The sequence below is a fragment of the Terrapene carolina genome, unplaced genomic scaffold (assembly GCF_002925995.2).
Source record: "Terrapene carolina triunguis isolate 2854851 unplaced genomic scaffold, T_m_triunguis-2.0 Scaffold33891, whole genome shotgun sequence".
NCBI lineage: Eukaryota > Metazoa > Chordata > Testudines > Emydidae > Terrapene > Terrapene triunguis.
Genome location: NW_020698242.1, coordinates 4292337 through 4316932, shown reverse-complemented (window position 1 = coordinate 4316932; position 24596 = coordinate 4292337). Strand labels below are relative to the sequence as shown.

The 24596-nt window shown below is 39.1% G+C and overlaps 1 protein-coding gene across 1 annotated transcript in view; it reads right to left on the bottom strand.

Annotated features, from left to right (window-relative positions):
- The window catches only part of LOC112105978 (WW domain-containing oxidoreductase), a 666029-nt gene that overhangs the window by 618689 nt on the left and 22744 nt on the right, over nucleotides 1–24596 (bottom strand). The window contains exon 5 of the mRNA XM_026663639.1: nucleotides 2097–2203. Within this exon, the coding sequence (XP_026519424.1) occupies nucleotides 2097–2203 (107 nt within the window). The remainder of the gene's footprint in view (nucleotides 1–2096; nucleotides 2204–24596) is intronic.

Below are 24596 nucleotides of genomic sequence, written 5' to 3'. Positions count from 1 at the left end.
CCAGTATTCCATCACAACATAGTGCTTTTCCATTCACGGTCTTTTTATTGCTGCCATGATTTCTTCATCCATTATTGGCAGGTTTACCTGATTCATCTGTAGTTGAGCTTTTCAGGAATATCTTCACCATATAGTTCCTTGACACATTCTCATCATCTCTCATTATTGTCTTTAAGGTTTGTCAAATATTGTCCATTTTTGCAACATCCAAGGACACCTGGAGAGAGGTTCGGGCTAAAAATTGACGCTCCTTAATGTTGGCCTGGAAGTGTTCTCAATTGAATATCTTCAACAGGAGCATAAAGGATGCAAACTTGTTGTAATTCAGGTAGTCATATTTGTCCACAATCACCTGATCACAAACTGAGGGTTGCAAAAGAGTTAGGCTTTCCATCCAAAACAGTCTAACCTTTTCTAGTCCATATCATAAAAGGAATAGACCTGGAAAAATGCTGTCCACCACCAGGGAATTGGTGGGGATGGGAAAACAAAAAATCTAAGTCTCTGGGGGGATATAATATTCCTTATTTGCCCATTTACAAGTTGGCAGGATGGGAACAGGAGTTTACCACAGTTTTTGCTGGATCCAGGAGTATTTAATTAATGGGCAGCGCAATCTAAGTGGGTGTTGCCAACTGCAAAACAGCCAACCACTTGTGATGTGAGTCTTTAACCTCCTCAAAAGGTATATGGAGGGTGTCCACCACCCTCTTCACAAGGTCCTGGAATTGATTAAAATTACCGGACATCTATGGTGGCCCCAGTAGAAACAGGTGGAGAATCCTGCGGTCCTGTGAAGCACTGGTAAACCAGAGACTGGGGTCTCAGTACTGAGAGTTGTTCAGTACCCATAAGCAATGGGGATTCCAGCTCGTCTAACACTGACAAGCCTCTGAAGTAACAGAATGCCTGTGGTACCAAGTGGGTCTGTACCGACACAGCAGCTGACTTGGGTGGTACCATTGGTTTGGAGTGTGTAGGTGCCAGGGCCAAAGGTATGTGCTTCGATTTCATCAGTAACAATGGAACCGAGTGAGAAGACACCATTGGTAAGTCTGAAATAGACTGTGCCAATTTGGAGGTAGATGGTACTAGGGCCCCGCTGGTGCTGTGTTTTTCTAAAGTGCTTTGGGATCTCCCTGCTCCGCCAGTACCAGAGGAAGAGACTTTTGCCTCCATGGTACTAAGTTGAGAAGCCAAGGCCACTGAAATCATAGATCTAGCAGGAGGTTGCTGGGAGACTGAGCTCCTCTTCTTAGGAGTCTTCCCTAGTCCTCCAAGATCTTCCCCTTCTGAGGTTAGACTTTAGCTGAAGTCAAAGGGGCACTGGATCTGTACTAATTCTAGACTAACAACAATACTTACTAGAAACAGTAAACTAATTAAACAACAACTACAAAACATGCTGAGGTGGACACACTAGAGCTCTGTCTCATGCCCAGTCATTAAAGAAGGAATGGAAGGCAGGTTACCTGCATAGCCCTATGTACCCTCTAAGCAGGTCACGAGGTTGTATAGGCCGAATGGAGAATGCTAACAGAAAATCTCCAATTGAGGGCTCAAGAGGCACACGTACACCTGAAGTGGAGCACCCACGGGGATAATACTCAAAGAAAAATAAGTATTTAAAAGACAAAAATGATTTCCTTGAAACACCTTGTAGGTAGAATTTTATGGAACTCTCAAAGTAATAGTGACTAAGGTAGCAAGGGCATTAAACTGACAATTTCAGGAATAATTAAGCACACATTTAGATGCTTACAAAATTCTCTTTTTCTGTCATCAGTGGCATGCGCCTCATTAGTCCTTTTGAATTTTTTAGCATTAAAATAACCAAGCATAGTATGATGATGCTTAAAATGAACTGTACATTCACATTATAAAATGGCACAGCTCCTTTGTTCCATCTATAAATACATTTAAGTACTGAAGTGATTATTGCAATACAAAGAAAGCTGTTTTCTTGAATTCTGATAAGTGACAAACAACATTTATTATTAAACGGCATACACTGCACAAAACAATCTCATAATTGCACATTGTTTTGAAGATGGTAGAATTTGCTAAGCATTGAAAAAATATATGTGTTTCCTTACCCATTCCTCTAGGATGCGTTGCACAGCTTCGTTGGCTCTTGACATATTTCTGCAGGCAAGAATGACATAGGCACCATGGAGTGCAAGAGACTTTGCAGTTTCAAATCCTATAATAAAAATAAAAAAACAATTCCAATCAGAGAAAGATGAGTCTTCATAAAACTAACAAGAGGTATAAACTCGTGTTTCAAGGGAGATGGAGCCAGGAACTTAGGAATTTCTTTAATATGCATCTCCACTGTTCTAGTTATTTGAGGCTATCTTTGTAAGGGCACACATGCAAAAAGTGATGGACACTTGAGTGTACTTAAGCTGTGCCCAGCAAATGCCTGGCATGCACATGCAAGTCAAGTCTGCATACAGGTAAATGCCCGCAAGACTTTAGGATCACAAAACTTAGGTGCATGCAAAACTCCACATGTGCTCTTACAAGTATAGCACCTTAACCCCTCTGCCTCAGTTTCTTGTAAAATGAGGATAATTACTATTATTTATTTGTATTACCATAGTACCTAGAAGCCCCACTTCTTACCTTACAGATTTGCTATGAAAATTTAGCAGTTAGGGTGAAATCCAGGCCCTACTGACTTCAATGGAGCTAGGATTTCATCCTTAAAGCCCACAATACACAAAGAATTGCAGTAGTGCTATATAAGTGCTAACGGTGATCATAACTCAGACCAGATTTTCTCTTCAAAATTGAGATCATAAACTCATCTGAAATTATGGAGTTCTTTCCTACCCACAATTAATAGAAGAGGTGAGTTTTGTTGTTTCTTTAAAATGCTGCATCAAGCCTTGAATGGAAGCATATGTTGCTATGTTTGCCAAGACAGCACGGAAAGGCATGAGGAGAGGAGCCCAGGTGTGCCTACAGTCGTGGATGGATTTAACACACCTGGAGCTGGCCTGTTATTGACCGATATGAGGGCCACTTATGGCAGGATTGGACGTCCAATGCACACAGTGTGGAGAAATAAAGATGCCAGCCAGTGGAAGATACCTGCTTCCCTTGCTGATCTTTCCCACCCACTCCCCTTTATTTGTAAAGGGCCTGTATCAAGACACTGGAGTATACAGCCTCAAGCTGGTGTTAATTGCCATGGCTTATTACAGTTAATTGAAATGGGCCTATATGCTAGTTTACACCAGCTGAGAATCTGCCCTTGCGAGTGCAGAGTGCCTGATTTACAGTGCCCAGGGTTGGGTCAATAACTAGGGTTCCACCTGGGGCAAGTTGGTTTGTGTTTGTGGGGCATTCAGCATTATCACAGGGTGTTTTATTGCTATGGAGCACTGTAACAATGGAAGAGAAATTTCCATCTAACTGAAAGAGGCAACTCACCATAACAGCACTTAATGAGTTCCAATTAGAAAAGCTTAAAACTAGAACATGAAGAATCAAATCATAATGCCCAATAATTTGAGTATGAACATATTAGAAAGTCACAGAGAAGGGGAGGCTATTTGTTCCAGCTTGATGTAGCTTAAAGCATATTCATGTTTTCCTTTTAAAATTTGTTTACCAGGGAAAACGTATTAAGTTATGCTGCCTCACTCCCAAAAATGCCCTGGGGCAAAAAGAAATTCAGTTACGACACAGGGTATAACAGATTATAGAAACAACAGACACCAGACAAATGTATACCATTCTCTGCAATTACATACTTATGGTATTTAAGCCCAAGCAATTTTCCTGCATCTCTTTTCAAACCATTCATTGTACTAAGCAACTTTAATTACCTGGGAAATTCATTGTATGCACACAAATGTACCTTCAGTACATGCAAAGGATATTTCCCCTGTTCCTAATTCCATTTTCAGCACATACAGCAGGGTAATTTTAAAATGTAACAAATGTGGCACGTGTTGTATTGCAACATTGTTAGCTAGCCATATGCTAGTTACTTTACAAAAAAGTACTAATTTTAATAGCTCTACATATTGCTAAAATCTGGTTTGAACCCTTGAGAATCATGTTCTTTTGTATTGTAATACTAGCAATGTGGAGCTGATGACCAGTTTAATTAGCTAAACGTAGCTGCGCTTAGCCAAGTCTACCCTGTGCCATATTTTGTGCAAAATAAAACTCCACACCTCTCACATTTTCAGTTAATAACTTGTTTCTTATTATAAAAAATATGAACTGACAGAGTTTAAAATTGAAATAATAAAGTTACATGTTACAATTTAGCTAATTTTACCCTGCACACACAAACATAACAATCAATGGTAAACTATCTTAAACCAACAACAAAAAATTCAGGATTTAGGCAAAAATAGAGAAACGTTGCACCTTAAATCACCCATAAAAAAAAAATCTACTTTTAAAAAAGCACAATACAAGGAAGCAATCTTGATTCTTAGTAACTGAAAAGTTTTTCAGGGTGAACACTAGAGAGTGTACAGAGGTAGAAAAGAAGGATAATCCAGTGGTTAGGGGGACTCTGGAGACCTGGATTTGATTCCTTACTCTGCCACAGATTTTTTGTATGATCTTGCCCAAGTCACTTAGTCTCTCTGTGCCTCAGTTCCTCATCTGTAAAATGGGGATAAGTGCACTTCTCTACCTCACAGGGGTGTTGAGGATAAGTACATGTTAAAGATTGTGAAGCATGCAGATACTATGATAATTGGGGTCACTTAAGTAAGATAGATGGAGAAAAGGATGGTTAGCAAGCATACCTCTGAAGTCATAATCCAACTATCCAACAACGTGTGATCTGGAAGGCTATAGCAACAGAAAGAAAGGAGAGGCGGCCAGATAAAGGAGAGAGAGGAGAAGAAGGAGGAGGTGGCCAGGCGCTACCTCCACAATCACGACTATGTAACAATGGTGCCAGTAGAAGTAGGGAGAGGAAGACAGGACAGAACAATTATGGCTCCCCCAGTACGGTCTTCCAGCCATTTATTTACATACCAGATTTAGGCTCAGGGAATAGGTGAAATCCTGGCTCCACTGACATCTATGGGCATTTTTGCCATTGACTTTAATGGGATCAGGATTTTACCCAATGTTTATAGAATAAAGATAAACCCTGAAGATAGTCCTTGATTATAAAAACGAGCTATCTCTGCAATCTAGTTATTGAACAACCAGAGCCCATCCTGGGGCCTAGCATACTGTGCTACCCCACCAGCACCCACTCCCAGAAACAGCAAGGGACAAGATGCAGAATCCAGAAGGCTGGCCTAGGGATGGGGTAAGGAGAAGAACTAAGGGTGGGAAGCAGAAAATAACAGGTGCAGGAGAGCAAGAGCTGGGGGTGGAGGAAGTACAGAAGCAAGAACTGGAAAAGCAGGACCCAAGTGTGGTGAAAGCAAGGGAACAGGAGCAAGATGTGCAGGAGAACTGAAGCAACGTGGGGGTGGGCAAAAGAGGGCTGCGTGCATGGATGGGGCTTCAGCACTGGTCCTAGGGATATGCCAGATAAGCGATGTGGATATGTGTATTGCAAAGGTGGTAGACAATGGCGTTTGTTTGGGGACTGGAAGAGCTGGGGGAGTGGTGGGAACAAGCAGGTGTGTTAATACAAGAGAAGCATATGGCCATCAGGAAGACGAAGAGGCAATATTTCAGTAACCATCTGTCCTCTTCAATGCGGAAACAGTACCCTCTAGCCATTTCCTCAGAATCCCTTTGGAAAGTGGAGGGACCAGCTGTGAATGCAACTCTCACATGTAGGGTACACAAATCTGAATCAGGTCTAGGAAATTAAGGGAGATCAAAACAAGCTAGGTGAATTAGCAATGCAATGAAGTTGGCAAATGAAATGTATTGATCAATGCAAAGTAATACATATTGGATGGAGAAATCTAATCTACCGATACACCCTACAGGGTTCTAAATTAGCTGTATTACCTCAAGAAAGGGATCTGGATGTCACTGTAGACAGCTCAATGAAGACTTCTGCTCAATGCGCAGGTAAAGCCAGAGATTTATACAGAAGATATTACAAAATTCTCCAAATCAACAATGTGGCCTTAGCTAAAATACTGTGCACTGTACTGGTCTCCCCATCTCAAAAAGGATATTGCAGAACTAAATGGGGATCAGAAAAGGGGATCGAGAATTATCACAGCCCTGGTTAAACTCTCATAATGAAGAGAGTTTGAAAAGTTTGGGATTGTTTACCTTAGAAAGATGATGAATCAGCAGCCATGATAAAAGTATTTAAAATAATGACTGGTATAGAAACTTCCGTTCTACTTGTCATGTAACACAAGAACAAGGGGACATTCTATTAAATTAATAGGTAGCAAATTCAAACCTGGTAAAAGGTAAAACTTTTTCAAACAAAATGTATTTAGTACTCCTGGGGGAATTCTGTGCCAAAAAAATAAAAATTTTGCACACAATATTTTAAAATTCTGCAAAATTCTGCATATTTTATTTGTCAAAATAACACAACATAATCACACCAATTTCTATTATTTTGGTAATATTTTGGTCTGATCCAGTCTGGGAATTCCAGTGTTCTATGTGCAATAGCTTGTTTCAGTGACATTTTGTGTGTCTGATAATAAGTGACACTTTTTCCCCCAAGTAAACAAAAGAGGTAGGGGAAAAAGCTTTTGCCACTTAAAAGTCTTTTTACATATTGAATTTATTAACAGCAAAACCACTGGAGTTTGGCGACAAAATTTGCTTTTGGACTCGAATGTTACAAGTTAATTTTCAGCCTAGAGTAAATACAAACCCTGAACAGTAATTGTAATGGAGGTGCTGACAACTAAAAGACTTGAACTCTATAAAAGAAAAAAAAAGTTCTGCCTAATCCATTATATAAAAATTGCATTACAATGTTGATTATATATCAGTAACTTAAGGGTAAACTATTAAAGGATATTTCAATTATACCCAAAACAAGCATCACAAATCCAGGAAATCAGAGGTAAGTTTACATATAAAAGAAATCTAAAGCACCTTAAAGTACGGAAATGCACAGCTAAGGGACCTGAACACCTTAACTCTACCCCTGCAGCAAAAACTCTGGGAAGGTTTCTTTAAAACTCAGTTTCAAACACAGGACTCCAAACACCATTAGCATCAATTATAATTGAATATTTATTTTGAAAAGTTTGAACTTGCTAGGGTAATTTTTTGCAAAAGACACAATGGGGTATATCAGGGGTCGGCAACATTTGGCACGCGGCTCGCCAGGGTAAGCACCCTAGCGGGCGGGCCAGTTTATTTACCTGCTGACGCAGCAGGTTTGGCCGATCGTGGCCCCCACTCGCCGCGGTTCGCCGTCCCGGGCCAGTGGGGGCGGCGGGAAGCGGCGCGGGATGTGCTGGCCGTGGCTTCCCGCCGCCCCCATTGGCCCGGGACGGCGAACCGCAGCCAGTGGGGGCTGCGATCGGCCGAACCTGCCGCGTCAGCAGGTAAATAAACTGGCCCAGCCTGCTAGGGTGCTTACCCTGGTGAGCCGCGTGCCAAACGTTGCCGACCCCTGGGGTATATCCTCCACAGAGGTAAGTCCACTTTGTGCAGCACTACCAGTGTCATCTAGCTTTAAAAATGGTTTAACCAGCAAAAATGGTTTAACCAGGTAATCCCAGTGAAATGGCAATCGACTGGTGGCACAGATGTTATGCCATCTGTGCTCCCCAATACTGGTGTCATAAGCAAAAGAGGGTATTGGCAGGAAGAATTGGGGTGAAACATAGATGTGTTACATCAATATTTGCAGCACCTTTGACCATCTGTCATTTGCAGCCTAGTGCAAATCAGAGTGGCCTGCTCTGATGTTACAAAACTAAGAGAATACCCCTAACAGAATGGAAATATACTGCATTAACATAAGTTAATAGTGACTTTTCTTTTTACAAGAGGAAATAAACCACGTGCAAAAATATGCAGTACATTTTTAAAAAATAAATATATACACATATTAAGAATATAATTACAAAACAAAATTACTACACAGGATAAGAAAAAGATATTTCCCAAAATATGGCAAGGAGACTTGTGCGCTCAAAAGGAATCCACGTTGAGGTACAACCACACTACATTTAAATTCTCTATGCAATACAATGTTGAGGCAATAATGTTTTGTAAAACTATACAATAAATTCCAAGTGACTGCCCTGAAAATCTCAAGAGGCAAGACTGACCTGAGGCTGGCTACTATTGCTGCCACTGCTCTGGTTGAATGAGCTCTAATCTGACCCTCAAGTGACAATCCTGTTTAAGAATAACAATGAGACATACATGAAGACAAACATTATGGCACAGTTCTCTTTGTCAAAGGCTGACCCAACGGGTTGGTAACAAAACAAACAAAAAGCGTAACTGCTCCGGATTGGCTATAGAACTTTAAAGCACTCCACCTATAAATTAGAAGGCTTTTTTCATCTAAACCTTAATATTTTATTCTCCTTCATATTAAAGTTAGGGAAAATATGGTCTGGTTAAGACAATTCCAGTAGTGCATTTAGGACATGGCCTTATTCTTACTGATATAAAAAAAGGTTTTCACTGCAGCTTGGGTGAACTTACTACTATTTTTGTGTCACCCGGGGTATGTCTACACTGCAATAAAAGACCTGTGACTGGTCCATGTCAACTGACTCAGGCTCACAGGGCAGTGTAGACGATTAGCCTTGGGAGGGAGCGTGGGCTCTGGGATTCTGCGGGGGGAGAGGGGGGAGGGTCCAAGAATCCAGGCTCCATCCCAGGCCCAGATGTCTACACTGCAATTTTATAGCCCTGCAGACCAAGCCAGCTGACACGGGCCAGCCATAGGTATTTTATTGCAGTGTAGACATACCTTGTCATTCTGAATGGAGGGGAAGCCTCTTCAGTCCCTCCCCTTCACTACACATAACCTCACCTGAGGGCTAACATGTTAGAGTCCTAGGTTTCATGATTCTTCTTCTTGAGGCCATGATTTTCCCCTGTATACTCACTGTACCCATCTTGCTAGTTGTTGACTACCATCACTGGGCTAGATTCAGTTAGTGTAAGTCAGCATAACTCTATTCAATCCAATGGTGCAATGTCGATTTACACCTAACTAAGAATATTGTCTCTATCAGATAAGCGCCATCCTCCATATAATAGTCAACAGGATGGCATATCAAAAATAAACAGAACTTTAATCAACTGAGGGAACTTGGTAACAAACATCCTGAGATTGCTCTTCCACATTGGTCTTCTTTAGGGTAGCATGTTGCTCTGCTACCATTCTACAGGGCCAGTATGTCAGGTTTTTTTATTGGGAGGTGCCATGGTTCCCCCCACTGGAACTCCTGGACCCATGATCCAAGCAGCCAGCTTCCAAAGAACAAGTTGTCTCTTACTAAACGACTAGTAGTCCTTACACTTTCTTCATACCCTTTCACACCCTGATAGGATTCTCACTTAGTTACAATCAAGATAGCATTCACTTAGTGGATAGAAAAGTAGGTCTGCTTTAAATCAAACCAGCAACCTTAGAGAGAATGGAGCATAATTTAGTTACACAATATTCCACAAACTAATGATGACGAACTTGAACCAGATGTTTAAGCAATTTAAAATGAGTCCTTACTCTAAGTCTCCATAAGAACTAAGTATTACCCAATACAGAGATAAAAGAATTAAAGAAGAAAGAAGATGAAAGCTAAGATATGCTAAATAGTAGTGATTCTGTTTCAACTTTTCGGAATGCTCACACAACCACCCATGAATACCTAGGACCAGGTGTCTGGAGACCTTCCCCATATTCAGAAAACTTGTTTCCCAGACATCAACTACAAAACATCCACAAAGAAGATATCCAGCCTTCCTCTCCAATCTCCCCAGACTAAAAGCCTAAAACTTTTTGAAAGTTCTCCAAAAACAGCTTTTGACTCTCCCTCACCCTGTAATAGTACTCTCAAAGCCTTGAGATTATAAATCCTTGCAATGTATTTTATTTTAGATTTAGAACCTTCACGAGTTTTATTGAGCCCTATGTCACAGGTGGTTTAAATGTAAAAATAAACTAATAGAAACTGCAAAAGAGAGATGCTTTCCTCTTGTAATAGAGTAAAAGCAACAAGTTTGACTAAGTGAACTAAAGTGGTCTGTAGGATTGGAAGTGAAAAGTGTTAGCCTGTTTCTGTGTGGCATGCATGTTTCTTCCCTTTTACACTCTGATGGGTTACTTATAGCCTCTACAATAGCAGAAACCAACTCTGACTTTGGAAGCATGAGCATATTATATTACTAAACTTATATTGTTTTCACAGCTGCGTTTGGTTCTCTTTTCACTGCTATGGTCTGTATTTCTCTGTTCCTTCAGACTTTCAGGTTTCCTTTCTGACTTGAAGCAAACCGATCTGTCACAAGGGTCCTCATTTGTACAGCCCAATAAGCTCCTAATCTTCAGAATGAATCAGACCATCTTCTAGAATATTATATTTTTCTTCTAAGTACAAGGAGGTTAAGAAGAATCTTCTTCAATATTACTCTTACATAATTTAAGTATTTCCAAAAGAACAGCAGGGGTAGTTGAAAAGTATAATTTCTTTCTGGCTTGCTGTGCAGTAAACTTGCCATGTAGACAAGCACTCAGACTGGAAATAAAGGTGCAAATTTTTTAAAATGAGGGTAAATAAAGGTTGGAACAAAGTGCCAAGGGTTATGGTGGATTCTCAATCACTGGTCATTTTAAAATCAAGATGAAATGTTTTTCTAAGGGACATGGTTTAGTTAGAACAGGAGTTAATTCAGGGAAGTCCTATTGCCTGTGATATGCAGGAGGTCAGATTAGTTGATCAAAATGGTCCCTTCTGGCTTTATAATCTATAAAAATAAAAATCAGTAGCTTTTACTAATAATGCAATCTAAAACATCAGCCATGAAGAGAAACTTTCTTGATATAAGTGTACACAATGAAAATAGCAACTTTTCCAACTCCTTACTGATCCATACAGGCCATTTGAACTGCAACTTCAGGACCATATGGCTCCCCGTACAAGTTTCAACTCTGGTAATGTGTATTATTCACACAAAGTCAGTCCAGTGGGCCTTCCTCTGAGCAAAGAGGCACTTTAGGGGGGGGGAATGTAGCACAGGACCCCTTTTTCCAGCTCTTTGTGTCACCATGCTGTTGGTGCTTTCATCAGAAGTAGGTCTCCTTTCTGACCCTGCCTCTAACTCAGCATAGAGACATTTATTACACTTTTTACTTAGATTGTAAAATTTTTGAGGGAGAAACAGCCTTTTTGTTCTGTGTTTATATGTCTAGTGCATAAAGGGGTCCTGGTCCATTACTGGGGCTCTGAGGCACTACTCCAATACAAATAAAAATAATACTCCCTATGAATTTTCTTGTGCTATGCACACATGCACAGAACCAACAGAACATTGGCAATCAGCTATGACTTCGCTTTACAGAGTCTAGTGTGTACCCACAAAGTACCTTTTAAAACCTCAAAAATTTTGATAAACTATAGCAAATTTTTACAAGACCACGCAAGGTATGTCTGCAACAGAACCTCCATCTCCCAGCCAAATTTAAAGATTTAACTTACTGTTCCACTAAGGAACTAGAGCTAATCAAGATAAGCATATTTGCAACTTAAAGAGAAAAAGATTCAGACACCCAACCTTTGTTAGTACTGTTAGAACTTAACAGGGGGGAGGGGAGAAAGGGTTCTTGGGCCATGAACAAACCTGCCACATTTATCTTTTGGGCTGAAAAGATCAGATCAAAATGACACCTTAAAAATGAAACACTAGTGGAACCTTTACTATAGGCATTACATACACCCCTTCAAATAATACTTTGCACTTATTCTGTACCTTTCATTCACAGATCTTTACAAAGGGTGGTATAACCCCATTTCTGCAAGGGAGACAGCGAGGCACACAAAGATTAAGCACCTGCTCAAGATCATTTAACAAGTCATCATTACAAGTAGAAATGGACCCCAGTCTCCTGATTTCCAGTCCCAAGTTCTATACCAAGGGTCCAGACTGCCTCATACGCAACAATAATTTCTAGACCCTTGTCAACAGCACTACATGCAGCAAAGGTAAAATGACTTGGTTCTTGTATAGATGCATCACTGGGATAATTTTAACACAAAGTAGGAACTAAGCACCAACAAAGATGAGCACTGAACAATCAAGCCGTCCTTGTAAACACTCCTTCACTAGAATAAATAAGGCAAATCCAAGCATTCCAAACGCATGAAGTTCTGGTGCAGGACTGATGTACACTGAGCTCCCTTTAAAGCTGAGTTTTGCGATGAAATCACAAATCCTAGCAACTTGATCATTTATTATTTAGGAGTAGGCAATAGATTTCAGCTAAGGTTTTCCTTGCTAGCCATGGTAAGTTGGTGTTACACAATAAATTAGATCTTTCATTTTGAATAAACTCAGCCTGTCCCATGCCACAAGATCAACATCTTGCAAGTATTTTTAAGGCTGAGAAACTTCTTTGCTCCATTTTATAATGGACATTATAATGCTAGAAACATGAGTTTTTTAAATCCTGTACCATTAGCAGAGACTACAAGGAGTCATTGACCGTCGAAATTAACACTCAGATTTCTTGCACTGGAGAACAAAGAAAAACAGTCTCCTGTGCCATGACAACAGATTTCTGCTTCTTGGAGGTGGCTTGAAATACCTGCAGCTTCTTCTTGGAGATCTTGATAAATCCAGACAGTATTCTCCATGTAACAATTTCCAAACCACTACAAAATATATGTCACGAAGTTATATGCACTTCCTCCTGACTTTTCAGAGTCCAAAAATAAGCGATGAACAATTTCATACACATAGACTTCAATGTTTGAGAACAAATTGTTGTTCCTTTTGAATATCAATATTGAAGAAAGGTAATTCAGCTCCAGAAGTTTGATTGAGTCACACTGAACGTAAATCAAGCAATCTGAATGTCATGCTTTTTAAAAACTCTTTCAAGACTTTAGAAAGAGCAAGCTGTATCAAATATTTTGATATTATTTGTTCACTTTGCTAACACTAACTTTAGACAATGATTTTCGTTGCAAAGTTTGATGTTAAATTTAAGATATATCCTGCCTCTCTGTGTGAGTGAAAAAAATGGACAATTTTGTTGTTCTTGGATTCAAGAGTTATGGAGAAAGCCAACCAAAATGAATTAGGATGACTAATGTGTTGGTTCTGTTTTCCATCCAACCGATGTTAAAATAAAAGAAACAGTTTCACGTTATTACACTTTTTTGTTCAGTTTAACATCGTGTTCTAAACAAAACAAAGTAATTATTTTATATATACAATTATTTGAGTAGGTGACAAAATTAAAAATATGTATTTAATGTGAAAGGAAGACCATCTTCTTTCAACAAATACAAAAGTATTTTCTTAGATCAAATATATTGTAAACTATAAAAATAGAAAACTTAAGTATCTAACTGATTCATTTGTTTTTCCTGTGGAAAATTAGCAAATGCACCAAATGAACCAAAGAAAGTTTAATCTATCATTTACTGTACAGTAAACACAATATTACAATTACATCAGAGCTATCCAGTAGATGCACTGCAAGATTAGAGTCAAATGCCTTCAGCCAGTCAAAAATTGATATTTAGTGTCACTTTCTGAAAAGTCCTACCACCTTATGAGACAACAAAATAGTTGTTTTACATGAACAAATCTATGCAGTTATGACACACACATGCCCAGGTAGAACTCCAATAGCTGATCAGATTTACCCTTTCAAAATGTTATAAATCTTGGGTCAATGACTATTAAAAACTATTGCTTATTAACATATGTGAACTTGCATTTCCTAGCTTTATATTGTAAATTGCTCTTATTCAATAGAAATATCTTGCAGTAGCAGCCAGAGGTTCCCATCAGGATGAGCCCCATTGTGACAGGCACTCCATTACAGGAAAATCTTGAAGTGCCACCTATAGTTAGGGTTACCAGACACTTCCCATTATAAGACCCTGTTTTCTGCTTGCTTATAGTGTTCTGAAACTAACCATTCAGGCTAAAGTTTTTCATGCTGGGTGTCTGCCTCAAAACACAAAGGCTTGGGACACACCCAGGAAAAAAAAAAAGTCTTATAAGCTAAGAAAAATCTTGATATATAAATTACTTAAAATATAATCAGATTATAACCAAGTATTAGTTACTGAACCAAAATCTGAGTTTAATACAGACTTGTGGATGACCTTTTGAGCAGCGCTTTTTCAGTTATAGAGGATGGGCCCATTAGGCATTTGTTTATGGGGTGCGGTGGGAGACTAACTTGGAGTATCTAACTCTTTTCAACGCAGTCCCAGTTTGATCCTTGATACCTACTCTTTGGCTTATAATAGACATGTTGGTTGAGATTTTCCTAAGTTGTCTAAGGGATTTAGACACACTTCTTCCATTAAAATGGAAGAGGCATCTAAATAGCATAAATGGCTTTCAAAAATCTCAGCCTTTCTTTGTTGAACTTTTTACTCCCTTATTCTGTCCAGTGGTAGGGCATGCCTCTAAAAGGCTAGATTGTGCTTAAATATTCCGATTGTCTACAGCATGTGGCACCATGGCCACACTAATTACCGCTTATAGTGTCATGTTACTACCAGTCCTTTGTAGACATTTACATAAGTTTTCACTACCTTTGAACAATTTGCAACCAAGTCATGATCTATTTGAACTTTATAATCTCCTCAGTGTTTTATTAAGCATGGGCCAAGTTTATGCTTTCTTTTGGTTGTCTTTACATGTGAGAGTTTGGCTTTCAGCAAGAAAGCCAGTCGTCTATAGACACAAATCATTCTTTATATTTAAAAGAAAAATATCTGAATTGGGCACTCCATTTTATATTTGGTTAATAAATTCTCACAAAAACATGTGGACTAATATTTCATTTGCACTGTGTTTTATTTACTTCTTTTGTCTTTGTAGCATTTCGTTCTTTTAAACACTGTAGCCCATGTTTTCTCCCGTGTGCCTCTGAATGTACGAATTGAGCATACAACTTCAAGGTAGCTAGGCATAAATGACAAGCTACACATCAAAAAGGGACATCTACACATAGTTATCATAATGACATGATCATAAAACTGCATGCACATGTGCAATTTTAAAAATCTGAGCCTGTAACATTAAAATAAAAAATTACTTATTTTTAAAAAATAGCATTACCCATATTCCCCAATTTTATTTGGATTGATTTTCTTAGACAAATATATTGGCTGAAATTAGCATATGCCTGTTTATTCTGAAATTCATATACTTACACCTGTAATAGGCAGTGGAAATATGTTGCTATGCCACAAATAGGGTGTAAACCCAATCTTTATATGGTAAAGAAAAGAAGAATTCTTGACCATAACGAAAATCTATATTCAAAAGAAGAGGATAACCCTGCTCACATTGACTTCAGTAAGAGGAGGATCAGACCCATGATGGGGGTCAAACTTGACAAAGGTGACTCTACAATGGTGCATGTTTTCTTTGTCAGGCAGCCTTTGAAGACTTAGCTGCCCATGGACAACTGATCAGAAGTGTTAATAAACCTAGCCTGCTTACGAGTGCTGTTACTTTCACACCTTCCAAGGACACAAAATCAGGAGGGGAGAATAAACGTCTTAGTGTGTTACTTAAAGTATCTGTAATGCTTCAGTATCTTTTACTCCAAATAATTGTAAAAACTATGCCAGGAAAACTCACAGTAATAGTGGGAAAAAAAATACATAAAAGAATTCACCTGACATTAGTAGCAAGAAACTCTGCTTCGGACCTGTCGTAACCACTCAGAACTGCCATTAGCAACAGCTGTTCAAAGCTTTTCAGTTTGTGAAATATTGGTGTTGGGGGATTGTTAGCCATACTGTGCACTAAATGATTTATTTCTGTTCCCCCCCTTCTATTCCTCCCACCCACTCACACCAAAAAAATTGTACAAGGGACAGGTATGAAGAACACTGGTTGTTCAGGGTGAGTGGGATCCCTTTTCCCCAAACTAATAGGTCGGTCTTACCTGTTTTGAAAGTCCACTCAGCTTCCTGAGGTGGTCTGAGTAGGACCCAGAGACTGGTTTGGTTTATAAAGTTGTTCTTGATTGGACCTTGTATAGTTTTCCTATAAAGTGTGCATGCACATGGGGTGGGGGAGAGGGGAGAAGGCGGGGGATTAGATAGGAGAAAGGGCAGTTTGCCACACCTAGAATGGCTTTTTCTCTCAGTGATAATTTCAAATCAAACACCAGAATTTTCACTCTAAAGCAAAACAGGGAAGGCAGCCAAAATGTCTCCAGTTTCTTTTTTGAGTGCAAACATTTTTGCACAGACCTCCTGTGAGCCAACAGTATCAGAGGCTTCTCCACTGCTGAGCTGAGTCCTAATTAAGCATTCTTTAAAAAAAAAACAAATTAGCTGCATGTTTTAAATCTCCTTTTGGCAAGTACAATCGCACAATGTTAATATGAGAAGTAAATTTAATAAAATTAAAAAGGAATATTTTATCTAAGACAGAATAATTAAAAGACATACTGTGCTGCCGGCTAAAGAGAGCTGGATACTGCAAGCACTATCCTGCAAGTTTTTTTCATGATATTCCGAGTTTTATAGAAAACTTGTGAGCTCTACTTGCATAAAATTTGACCAAACCCATTTTCTTAAACAAATTTAATATTTATTATTATTTATTTACACAAACACTGTAGTGGTCTAAAAACTGTGCTAGGTATTTTACAGGCATATAAAACAGGGTCCTGCCCTGAAGAGCTTACAATCTATATTACAGAAACAAGAGTGACAAAAGGATGAAACACAAATTTGTTCAGTTTTTGCCAGTCTTCTGCATGCCCTCCTCTGTCTTCTTGGGGAAAATGTGAGATGAACGTGATTAGTTTAATTAACCAACAAAGGAAGATTTTAAATACAGTCATGAATCACTTCAGGACCTGGGAAGAGAATTTAATACTAGCATATTGCAGTTCATCTTTTCAAAGATTCTTCAGGTGCAAACAAACAAAGATTGACACCGAAGAGCGACCAATGGAGGAGGCTGGAGTGTGAAGGTTTGGGGATTTACACACCATTGGAACACCTTTTACAATCAGAGCCTCTTTGGATTAGATGGGCTCCATTTAAAATAGAATGGGTATCGGCCTCCTGGGTTCAAAACTGGAAGACCTTTTAGACATGCTTTTAACTACATAGGAAAGAGGGAGAAGGGGAGCGGTTATGTAACTCAAATGATCCATCATGTGGTTCCAACATACAAAGTAAGGCAGGAGATGGAGTTGTTCTGAAACAAAAGATGAAGAATAAGAAGAGTATTAACATATAGCATCTGTACACAAATGCAAGGAGCATGGGAAACAAACAAGAATTAGAAGTCTTTAAATGATATAACCTAGTGCCATGTCTGAAACTGAGGCCTTCTCTGCCTCAGTTTCAAGCAGTGGGGCAAATTTCAGCTTGCATCTCTAAACGTGATGTTTACGTAAAAGCAGCTATACCAGTGTCTGGCACCAGCGGTTGGAATCAGGCAATCCATCAGTGTAGACAAAGCCTCAGTGGAAAGATTCTCACCTGTGGAAAGTCAGTACTGGAACTAGACACACTTGTTGACAATTTTTTATGTAAGTATGAAATTTTTAGCCAATTCCTTCTGCGCAATTTTGTTGTGCAAGATCCAAAAATGCTTTTTCATATGAAAATTTACACCTGTGAATTCTGAAAGCTGGTGGAGAAGCAATTGCATTTAGAAAGAGAGACATATTGGCCAAAAGCTATTAGGTCCTGTATTCTAGTTCCAACTCCGCCAGTGACTATGTTTCTGTAGTGCAAAGTATTAACAAAGTGAGGTTTTGTCACACCCCTATGAAATAGGTAAGCTATTTTTCAGGTGAAGAAATAGAGGATCAGAGGTTAAAACAATTAATTAAAGGTTGCATAGAATCCAAGCTGCCCAACTCCTATAGCCAGTTTGCTGGACCATAGGGTTCACCAGGTCAGGAACACTCAACCTCAGTTTCTTAAGTGTGTAAAAACAGGTCAACAATACTTACGTATCAGTACCTGCCACCTCAGATCTTAAATCCTCTCTATTTTCAGATATTGCCTTGCTAATTATTTTTCCTCTATTGATTTAAGAATTTCTCTCAGTATCTGTTTTCTAAGACACAAATGTAAGTTAGGCTCCTAATTCCCAGTAGTTTCTAATGATAAACAGACATCTGACTATCCTTAGTGCCTTTAAACATTTCACCCACTAAAGTTCAAGGGATTTGACTGGAACAAAGTGTAGTTTAGGTGATTAGATATAGGAAATAGACACAGGAGATCTGGGGTTTTATTCTGATCAGAGATAAGACTGGCAGGTCTCGGAGAGGGGAAATGGTGATCTTTTCCCAAACTCAGCCTGTAATTCTAGCTCCATCCCTCTAGACTCCAAAATGAGCTGTCACACACAGTAGATTGTGTGCATGTTCATCACTCCTTAATTGCATGCTTCAACCAAATATGAAATAGTTAATGTTGACATGTGTCATCTTTGGCCTTCAGAGTTAACATCCATTTTCATGACTAAAGTAAATTTAAAGTTTTTCAAAGCAACTGTTCAGATTGGGTGACGACCCAGATGAATACCCAGTGCATCTTTCCTGAAGGCTTTCTTAACACTCATTAAGAGTTGGGGAAGCACCAACTTTCCAAACTGCCATAAACTGGCGCCATTCAACTTCTGCTCCCAGTACAGGATAAAAGTAACTCCCATTGGAGTCAATGGAAGTTATTTACATCCTGTAGTGGAACTGTAGTCCTAATGCTAATACAGACTTACTCTGACTTTAGGCAAGTCAGTTTCTGGAAGTATTAACTGCCCATGTGTAAAATAAGGATAACAACTTACTTAAACACTTATGGCTCCCAGCCCTGTGTGAAATCCACTAGACTCTAGCTTTGTTGAGAGATTTTTTGGACAGGCAGAGACCAATATACTTATCCAGCAGCTTTTTCAAAATTCACAAGAATGAATATTTGCACAAAAATAACTTTGATCACAATCAGAGGGTAAAACTATTTCACACAATTTCACTATTTTTTTTTAAATTTCAGAACCTTTTCCCAATTTCTCATGAACTTGAAAGCTGTTAAATTTAGACAAAAATATCTATATTTACAGATATTTCACCCAGCTTCAGTCATTACTGATGGATGTTTTCTACACAGAAGGGACAGAAAGGAAGGAAGAAATGCAATAACTGTGCTACAAAAGCATCTACCATGCTAGGGAGCTAGCATTTGATGATAAGTGTGGTGGTGAAGTTATTTGACAAGAAATGACTCAAAAGATACCTCCTGAAAACAACCGGGATAAATGACGGAAAGAATGGAAAATTTTTGAAGTAACTCTTGGTATGCTAAGCCTCAGTGCACATGGAAGATTTTAAACAAGTATAGACAGACAAGCATCATAATTACACAATTACACACAAAACAATGTTATGATCCACATTGTACCTATCCTGGTCTATTTCTTAGTGGCAAGGAAGAATTGATCAAGAATAGCAACTTACAACCAGTGACAAGATAATTGAATTCAATAGGGAGAGTGGAAAGGAATCACAACATGCAACATGTTGAGATTTCAGGAAAACAAGTTTTGGTGGAATTAAGTTTGTTCAGTACAACCGGGAGAAGTATTAAAAGTCACTCTGTAGAAGGCAGGCGTGAAATTCGAAAAGGTGTAACTAGTTACAAGACAATGTGCAAGGAAGAAGGGAACAGAAGAATTAAGAATCACCCCAAGGGGCTATGCAGAAGTCTGAGGTTTAAAAAGAAACACCTCTACTGTAAATGGAAATGGGAGAAATAAGCAAACAAATATTCAGTTTCAGCTTGCAGGGAAAGAGAAAGGCAGCAGAAGGATAAAAAATTAAAAAAATCAAAAAAGAGCTTTTATCCCTAGCAAAATAATGGAACAAATACTAAAAGGAAAAATTGCTTATTGTGCAGAGGATAACGAAACCATGAGCCATATAAGCAATACAAATTTTAAAATGTAAGTCTTCAAAGAAATTTGATTTTGAAAGAGAATCAAAAACAAATGAATGAAAAGGAACATAGCAAATATTAGTCTTTATAAAAAAAAACAAAAAACAAAAAACAGTTCAGAGGGTTTGAGTATCCTCAGACATTAAGTTCATCCCTTTAATTTGTTAATGGATCTATTTTCTCTAGATACTATATGCACTTCGGTGAAATTCTGAATTCTGGCCCCTTTGAATTCAATAGGAGTTCTGCCATTGATTTCAATGGCATCAAGACTTTACCCTTTCTCTCGAAGAGCTCTTAACACCACTGAAGAAGAGTTAGGAGCTGTGCTCCTACAGATTTGAGCTTCTAAACTCCAAAGAAGCCAATCTCCCTGAGTTGGTCCCTTGTGAGCAGTTTAGGTCTCCTGCAGAGTTTAGAGGGAGCCTTTTTCCTGCAGATGCCGAAAGATGAGCCGATGGATTTCAAAAAAAACTAAAAGGGAATTCCCATGGGGAAAAAAGAAGTTAAAGCTGAAAGTTAGAGTTGAAAGGACCTATCATTTACTTCAGTCAAAAATCCCTCGAGGAGAGTATCATTTTCCTTAGAAATGATAAATGCAAAGTAATGCACATTGGAAAACATCCTCCCAAGTATACATGTAAAATGATGGGGTCTAAATTAGCTATTAGCACTCAAGAAAGATCTTGGAGTCATTGTGAATAGTTCTCTGAAAACATCCACACAATGAGCAGTGGCAGTCAACAAGTTAACAGAATGTTGGGTATCATTAAGAAAGGGATAGATAATAAGATAGAAAATATCATATTGTCTCTATATACATCCATGGTACACCAACATTTTGAATACTGCATGCAGATGTGGTCGCCCCATCTCGAAAAAGATATATTGGAATTGGAAAAGGTACAGAAAAGGGCAACCGCAAAAATGATTAGGGATATGGCACAGCTTCAATATGCGGTGAGATTAATAAGACTGGGACTTTTCAGCTTGGAAAAGAGACAACTAAGGGGGGATATGATGGAGGTCTATAAAATCATGACTGGTGTGGCGAAAGTAAATAAGGAAGTGTTATTTACTCCTCATAACAGAAGAGCTAGGGGTCACAAAATGAAATTAATAGGCAGCAGGTTTAAAACGAACAAAGGGAAGTACTTCTTCACACAACGCAGTCAAGCTGTGGAACTCTTTGCAAAAAGACGTTGTGAAGGCCAAGACTATAACAGCATTCAAAAAAGAACTAGATGAATTCATGGAGGATAGGTCCATCACTGGCTATTAGCCAGGATGTGCAGGGATGCAAAACCATGCTTTGAAGAGTCCCTAGCCTCTGTTTGCCAGAAGCTGGGAATGGGTGGCAGGGGATGGATCACTTGATGATTGCCCGTTCTGTTCTCTCTGAAGCACCTGGTATTGGCCACTGTTCGAAGACAGGATACTGGGCTACATGGACCATTGGTCTGGCCTAGTATGGCTGGTCTTATGTTCTTAGAAAACAAATATTAAGAAGCCTGTAAATCAATAGTTACTGTTTTACTTAAGAAATCACAAGCATTGCAGAGAATCCAAATGCCCTTCAGTTGGCCAGAAAATGAAAATCCCTTCCCAAGAAAAATTTTGTGTTTTTGAAAAACAAATTTTGCCCTGAATGGGATGAAAAAATTCAAAAACATGAAATATTTTCTAGGGAAGGGTTTTCCAGAAAGATCCTGTCCTAGGAGAACCAAAAGTGGAATTTTTTGGCTGCCTGCCTGAAGGCCATTCTCAATTCCACTTTCTTCCTGCAGGCAGAAAGAAAAAAAAGTGACAAGAGTCTTTTAGGCAAGCAGCCAGGAAGTCACAAAATTTCCACTTGCCCAGTAAAAAATTGAAATTACACCTCTACCCCGATATAACGCTGTCCTCGGGAGCCAAAAAAAAAAATCTTACCGCGTTATAGGTGAAACCGTGTTATATCGAACTTGCTTTGATCCACCGGAGTGCGCAGCCCCGCCCGCCCAGAGCACTACTTTACCGCATTATATCCGAATTCGTGTTATATCGGGTCGCGTTATATCGGGGTAGAGGTGTATTAAGCAAAACTGGAATTTTTCCATGGAAAATGTCAATTTTTTTTGTTGGAAAATCATTCTGATGGAAAATTCCTACCCAACTCTAAAATGCACAGCTAAGGTCACTCAGACAACCGTGATGCTGTAGTGCTATTGAAATAAATCCTGCTCTGGTAGAGAGATGGATTGATTCATCAAAAAGATCTTTTCCATCTCCACATCCCATGAAAGGTATTATTATTATTATAGTAACGTTTATAAGCAGAAAAACCTTTCCAAGTCAAATATTTTCAAAGACATTTGACAAGAAAGATCCAGTTCCTCCAAGGCACATAGACAAGTCTTTTTAACCCTTTCATAACAGATAATTGAACACATTCTTAAATGTGATTGTGTATCATAAATGAATTAATTTGATCTACAGACATGTTATTTCAGTGTTAGAATGAATTTTAAAAAGCATAGGCATACAGTTAAATCCCATTCTTTGTGAAAAGATTCCATTACAAGAGTAATCATTATTGAACCTTTTAGCCAAGATGTAATTTCTTACATGTTACAAGAAGTTTGGCATGCATTGTGAATTTCAGCCAAGGTTGATAAAGTTCAATAACTTGGCTAACCAACCATGTGTACTACTCATTACAGAAGTAATAAATAGATTCATCAAAACGGACATGAGAAAAGCAATATGAAAATCGGATACCATTTCTAGTCTACCTCATAAAAGAACTTTTCTGATTAATGCAATTTACTCATTAACTGTTATGGACTATAACAAGCACAACATAAGAGCCATATGTAAAAGAAAGCAATACCTAGTATTCAAATAAATTAAGCCACATAAAGAAAAAAAAAGATGCGTTCAAAAAATCCTTTAATGTAAGCTAAACCTTAGGCAACAAAATTTCATTTAAAAGGATATCAGTTTAATCACATTTTAAAACAAAAAAGGGTCCTTACCTTTGTAATTAACACTTTATATGATTAAATCAGTTTTTAAAAGCCAGTTTGCTTCTCACTATTTTCAGTCGTTAAAAATACACTTTGACCTATGAATGGTAATTTCTAACTTCGTAAGAGTCATCAGAACAGGGACCTCAGATCTGTGGAACTTAGAACTCCACAAGGCCTGTCTTGAAGCCCTTACCCACACAATTTACCCTTTTTCCTGGCAACTGCCCCAAAGTGCCCTGAACAACCACATGCCCCCACACTGTGGGCCTCTCAAGCACTCTACTATTATGCATCTTAAAAGACATGCAGGACACGTCCTCAACTGGTACGAAGCTTAAGAGCTGCAATGTTGGAGTCAGTCCCTACACTATAGAATAAATAAATTCTGTTGGAGCCAAAGTAACGCTATGAAACTAAGAAAGGACTCCTTCAGGTTGCATCCCCAAAAGTGAAATGTATGAAGCTGTGGGACAGTCTCTTTCCACAGAAGTGGAAGAAACCCCCATTTTTTAGGACATTTAAAACTAGAATTCTCAGAACACTAGCAGACATAAAGTGGCGAACTCAGATGCATTATTAGAGACGAACGTTGCCGACCCCTGGTGTAGAGCCACACTCCCTCCTCTGGATTCCGCAGGGCTTTTAAAATAGCAGCAATTCTACTGCAGGGCCTGTGGAGTAGACAAGTGCTGCCTTCCTCGAGGGCTGTGCTGAATTAGGCCCTAACTCCCCCATCTCCTTTTTCCTCCTCCTCTGAGGAGGGAAGGACTTATGCCTGGTCTGCACTAAAAAGTTAAGTTAACCCAGCTATGTCGCTCAGGAGTATAAGAAAATCCACACCTCTGAGTAACATAATTAAGCCAGCATACACAGCAGTCAACCTAGCTACAACCTCTCAGGACCCTCCCATCAGGGTACATAGTGTCCACATTGAAGCACTACAGTGAAGCAGCTGTAGCATTTCAGGTGTAGACAAGCCCTAAATCTTCACTACACAGTTATTCTGGGTGATCACCTGGACTGGCCTACACTGGATGCGAGCATCCTCATACCAAAGCCCTATCTGTGTTACCATGGCCTCCTGGTTTCTAGACTCACCCAAGTCTCCCTGAGGGCATATCCCATGGTTCTTTGTGGTGAGATGCTCGGATTCTTTCCCAGTCAATTGTGGGAGACCCTGTCCATCCTTCAGGGGAATTGTGGGAAGGTCACTGGAGGATCATCAGCATTCAAGTAACTTTGCATGCTCACTGCAAAGTGGGAGGATTCCATCCAGAGTTAAACTGGAGTCTGGGTTCTAAACTATACCCCAGATGGGTAAAATTAGCCCAGTCTTCAGACCCAAATCCAGATTAGAGGGTTTTCTGTGAGGATGGTAGGGGGCTAAAACACCGGTAAAAAGCCCAGGTTAACTATGCAGTGAGGACATACCCCCAAGTAGTGCAAGTAGTGGAAGCAATATACAAGCAAAAAGAACAGGAGTACTTGTGGCACCTTAGAGACTAACAAATTTATT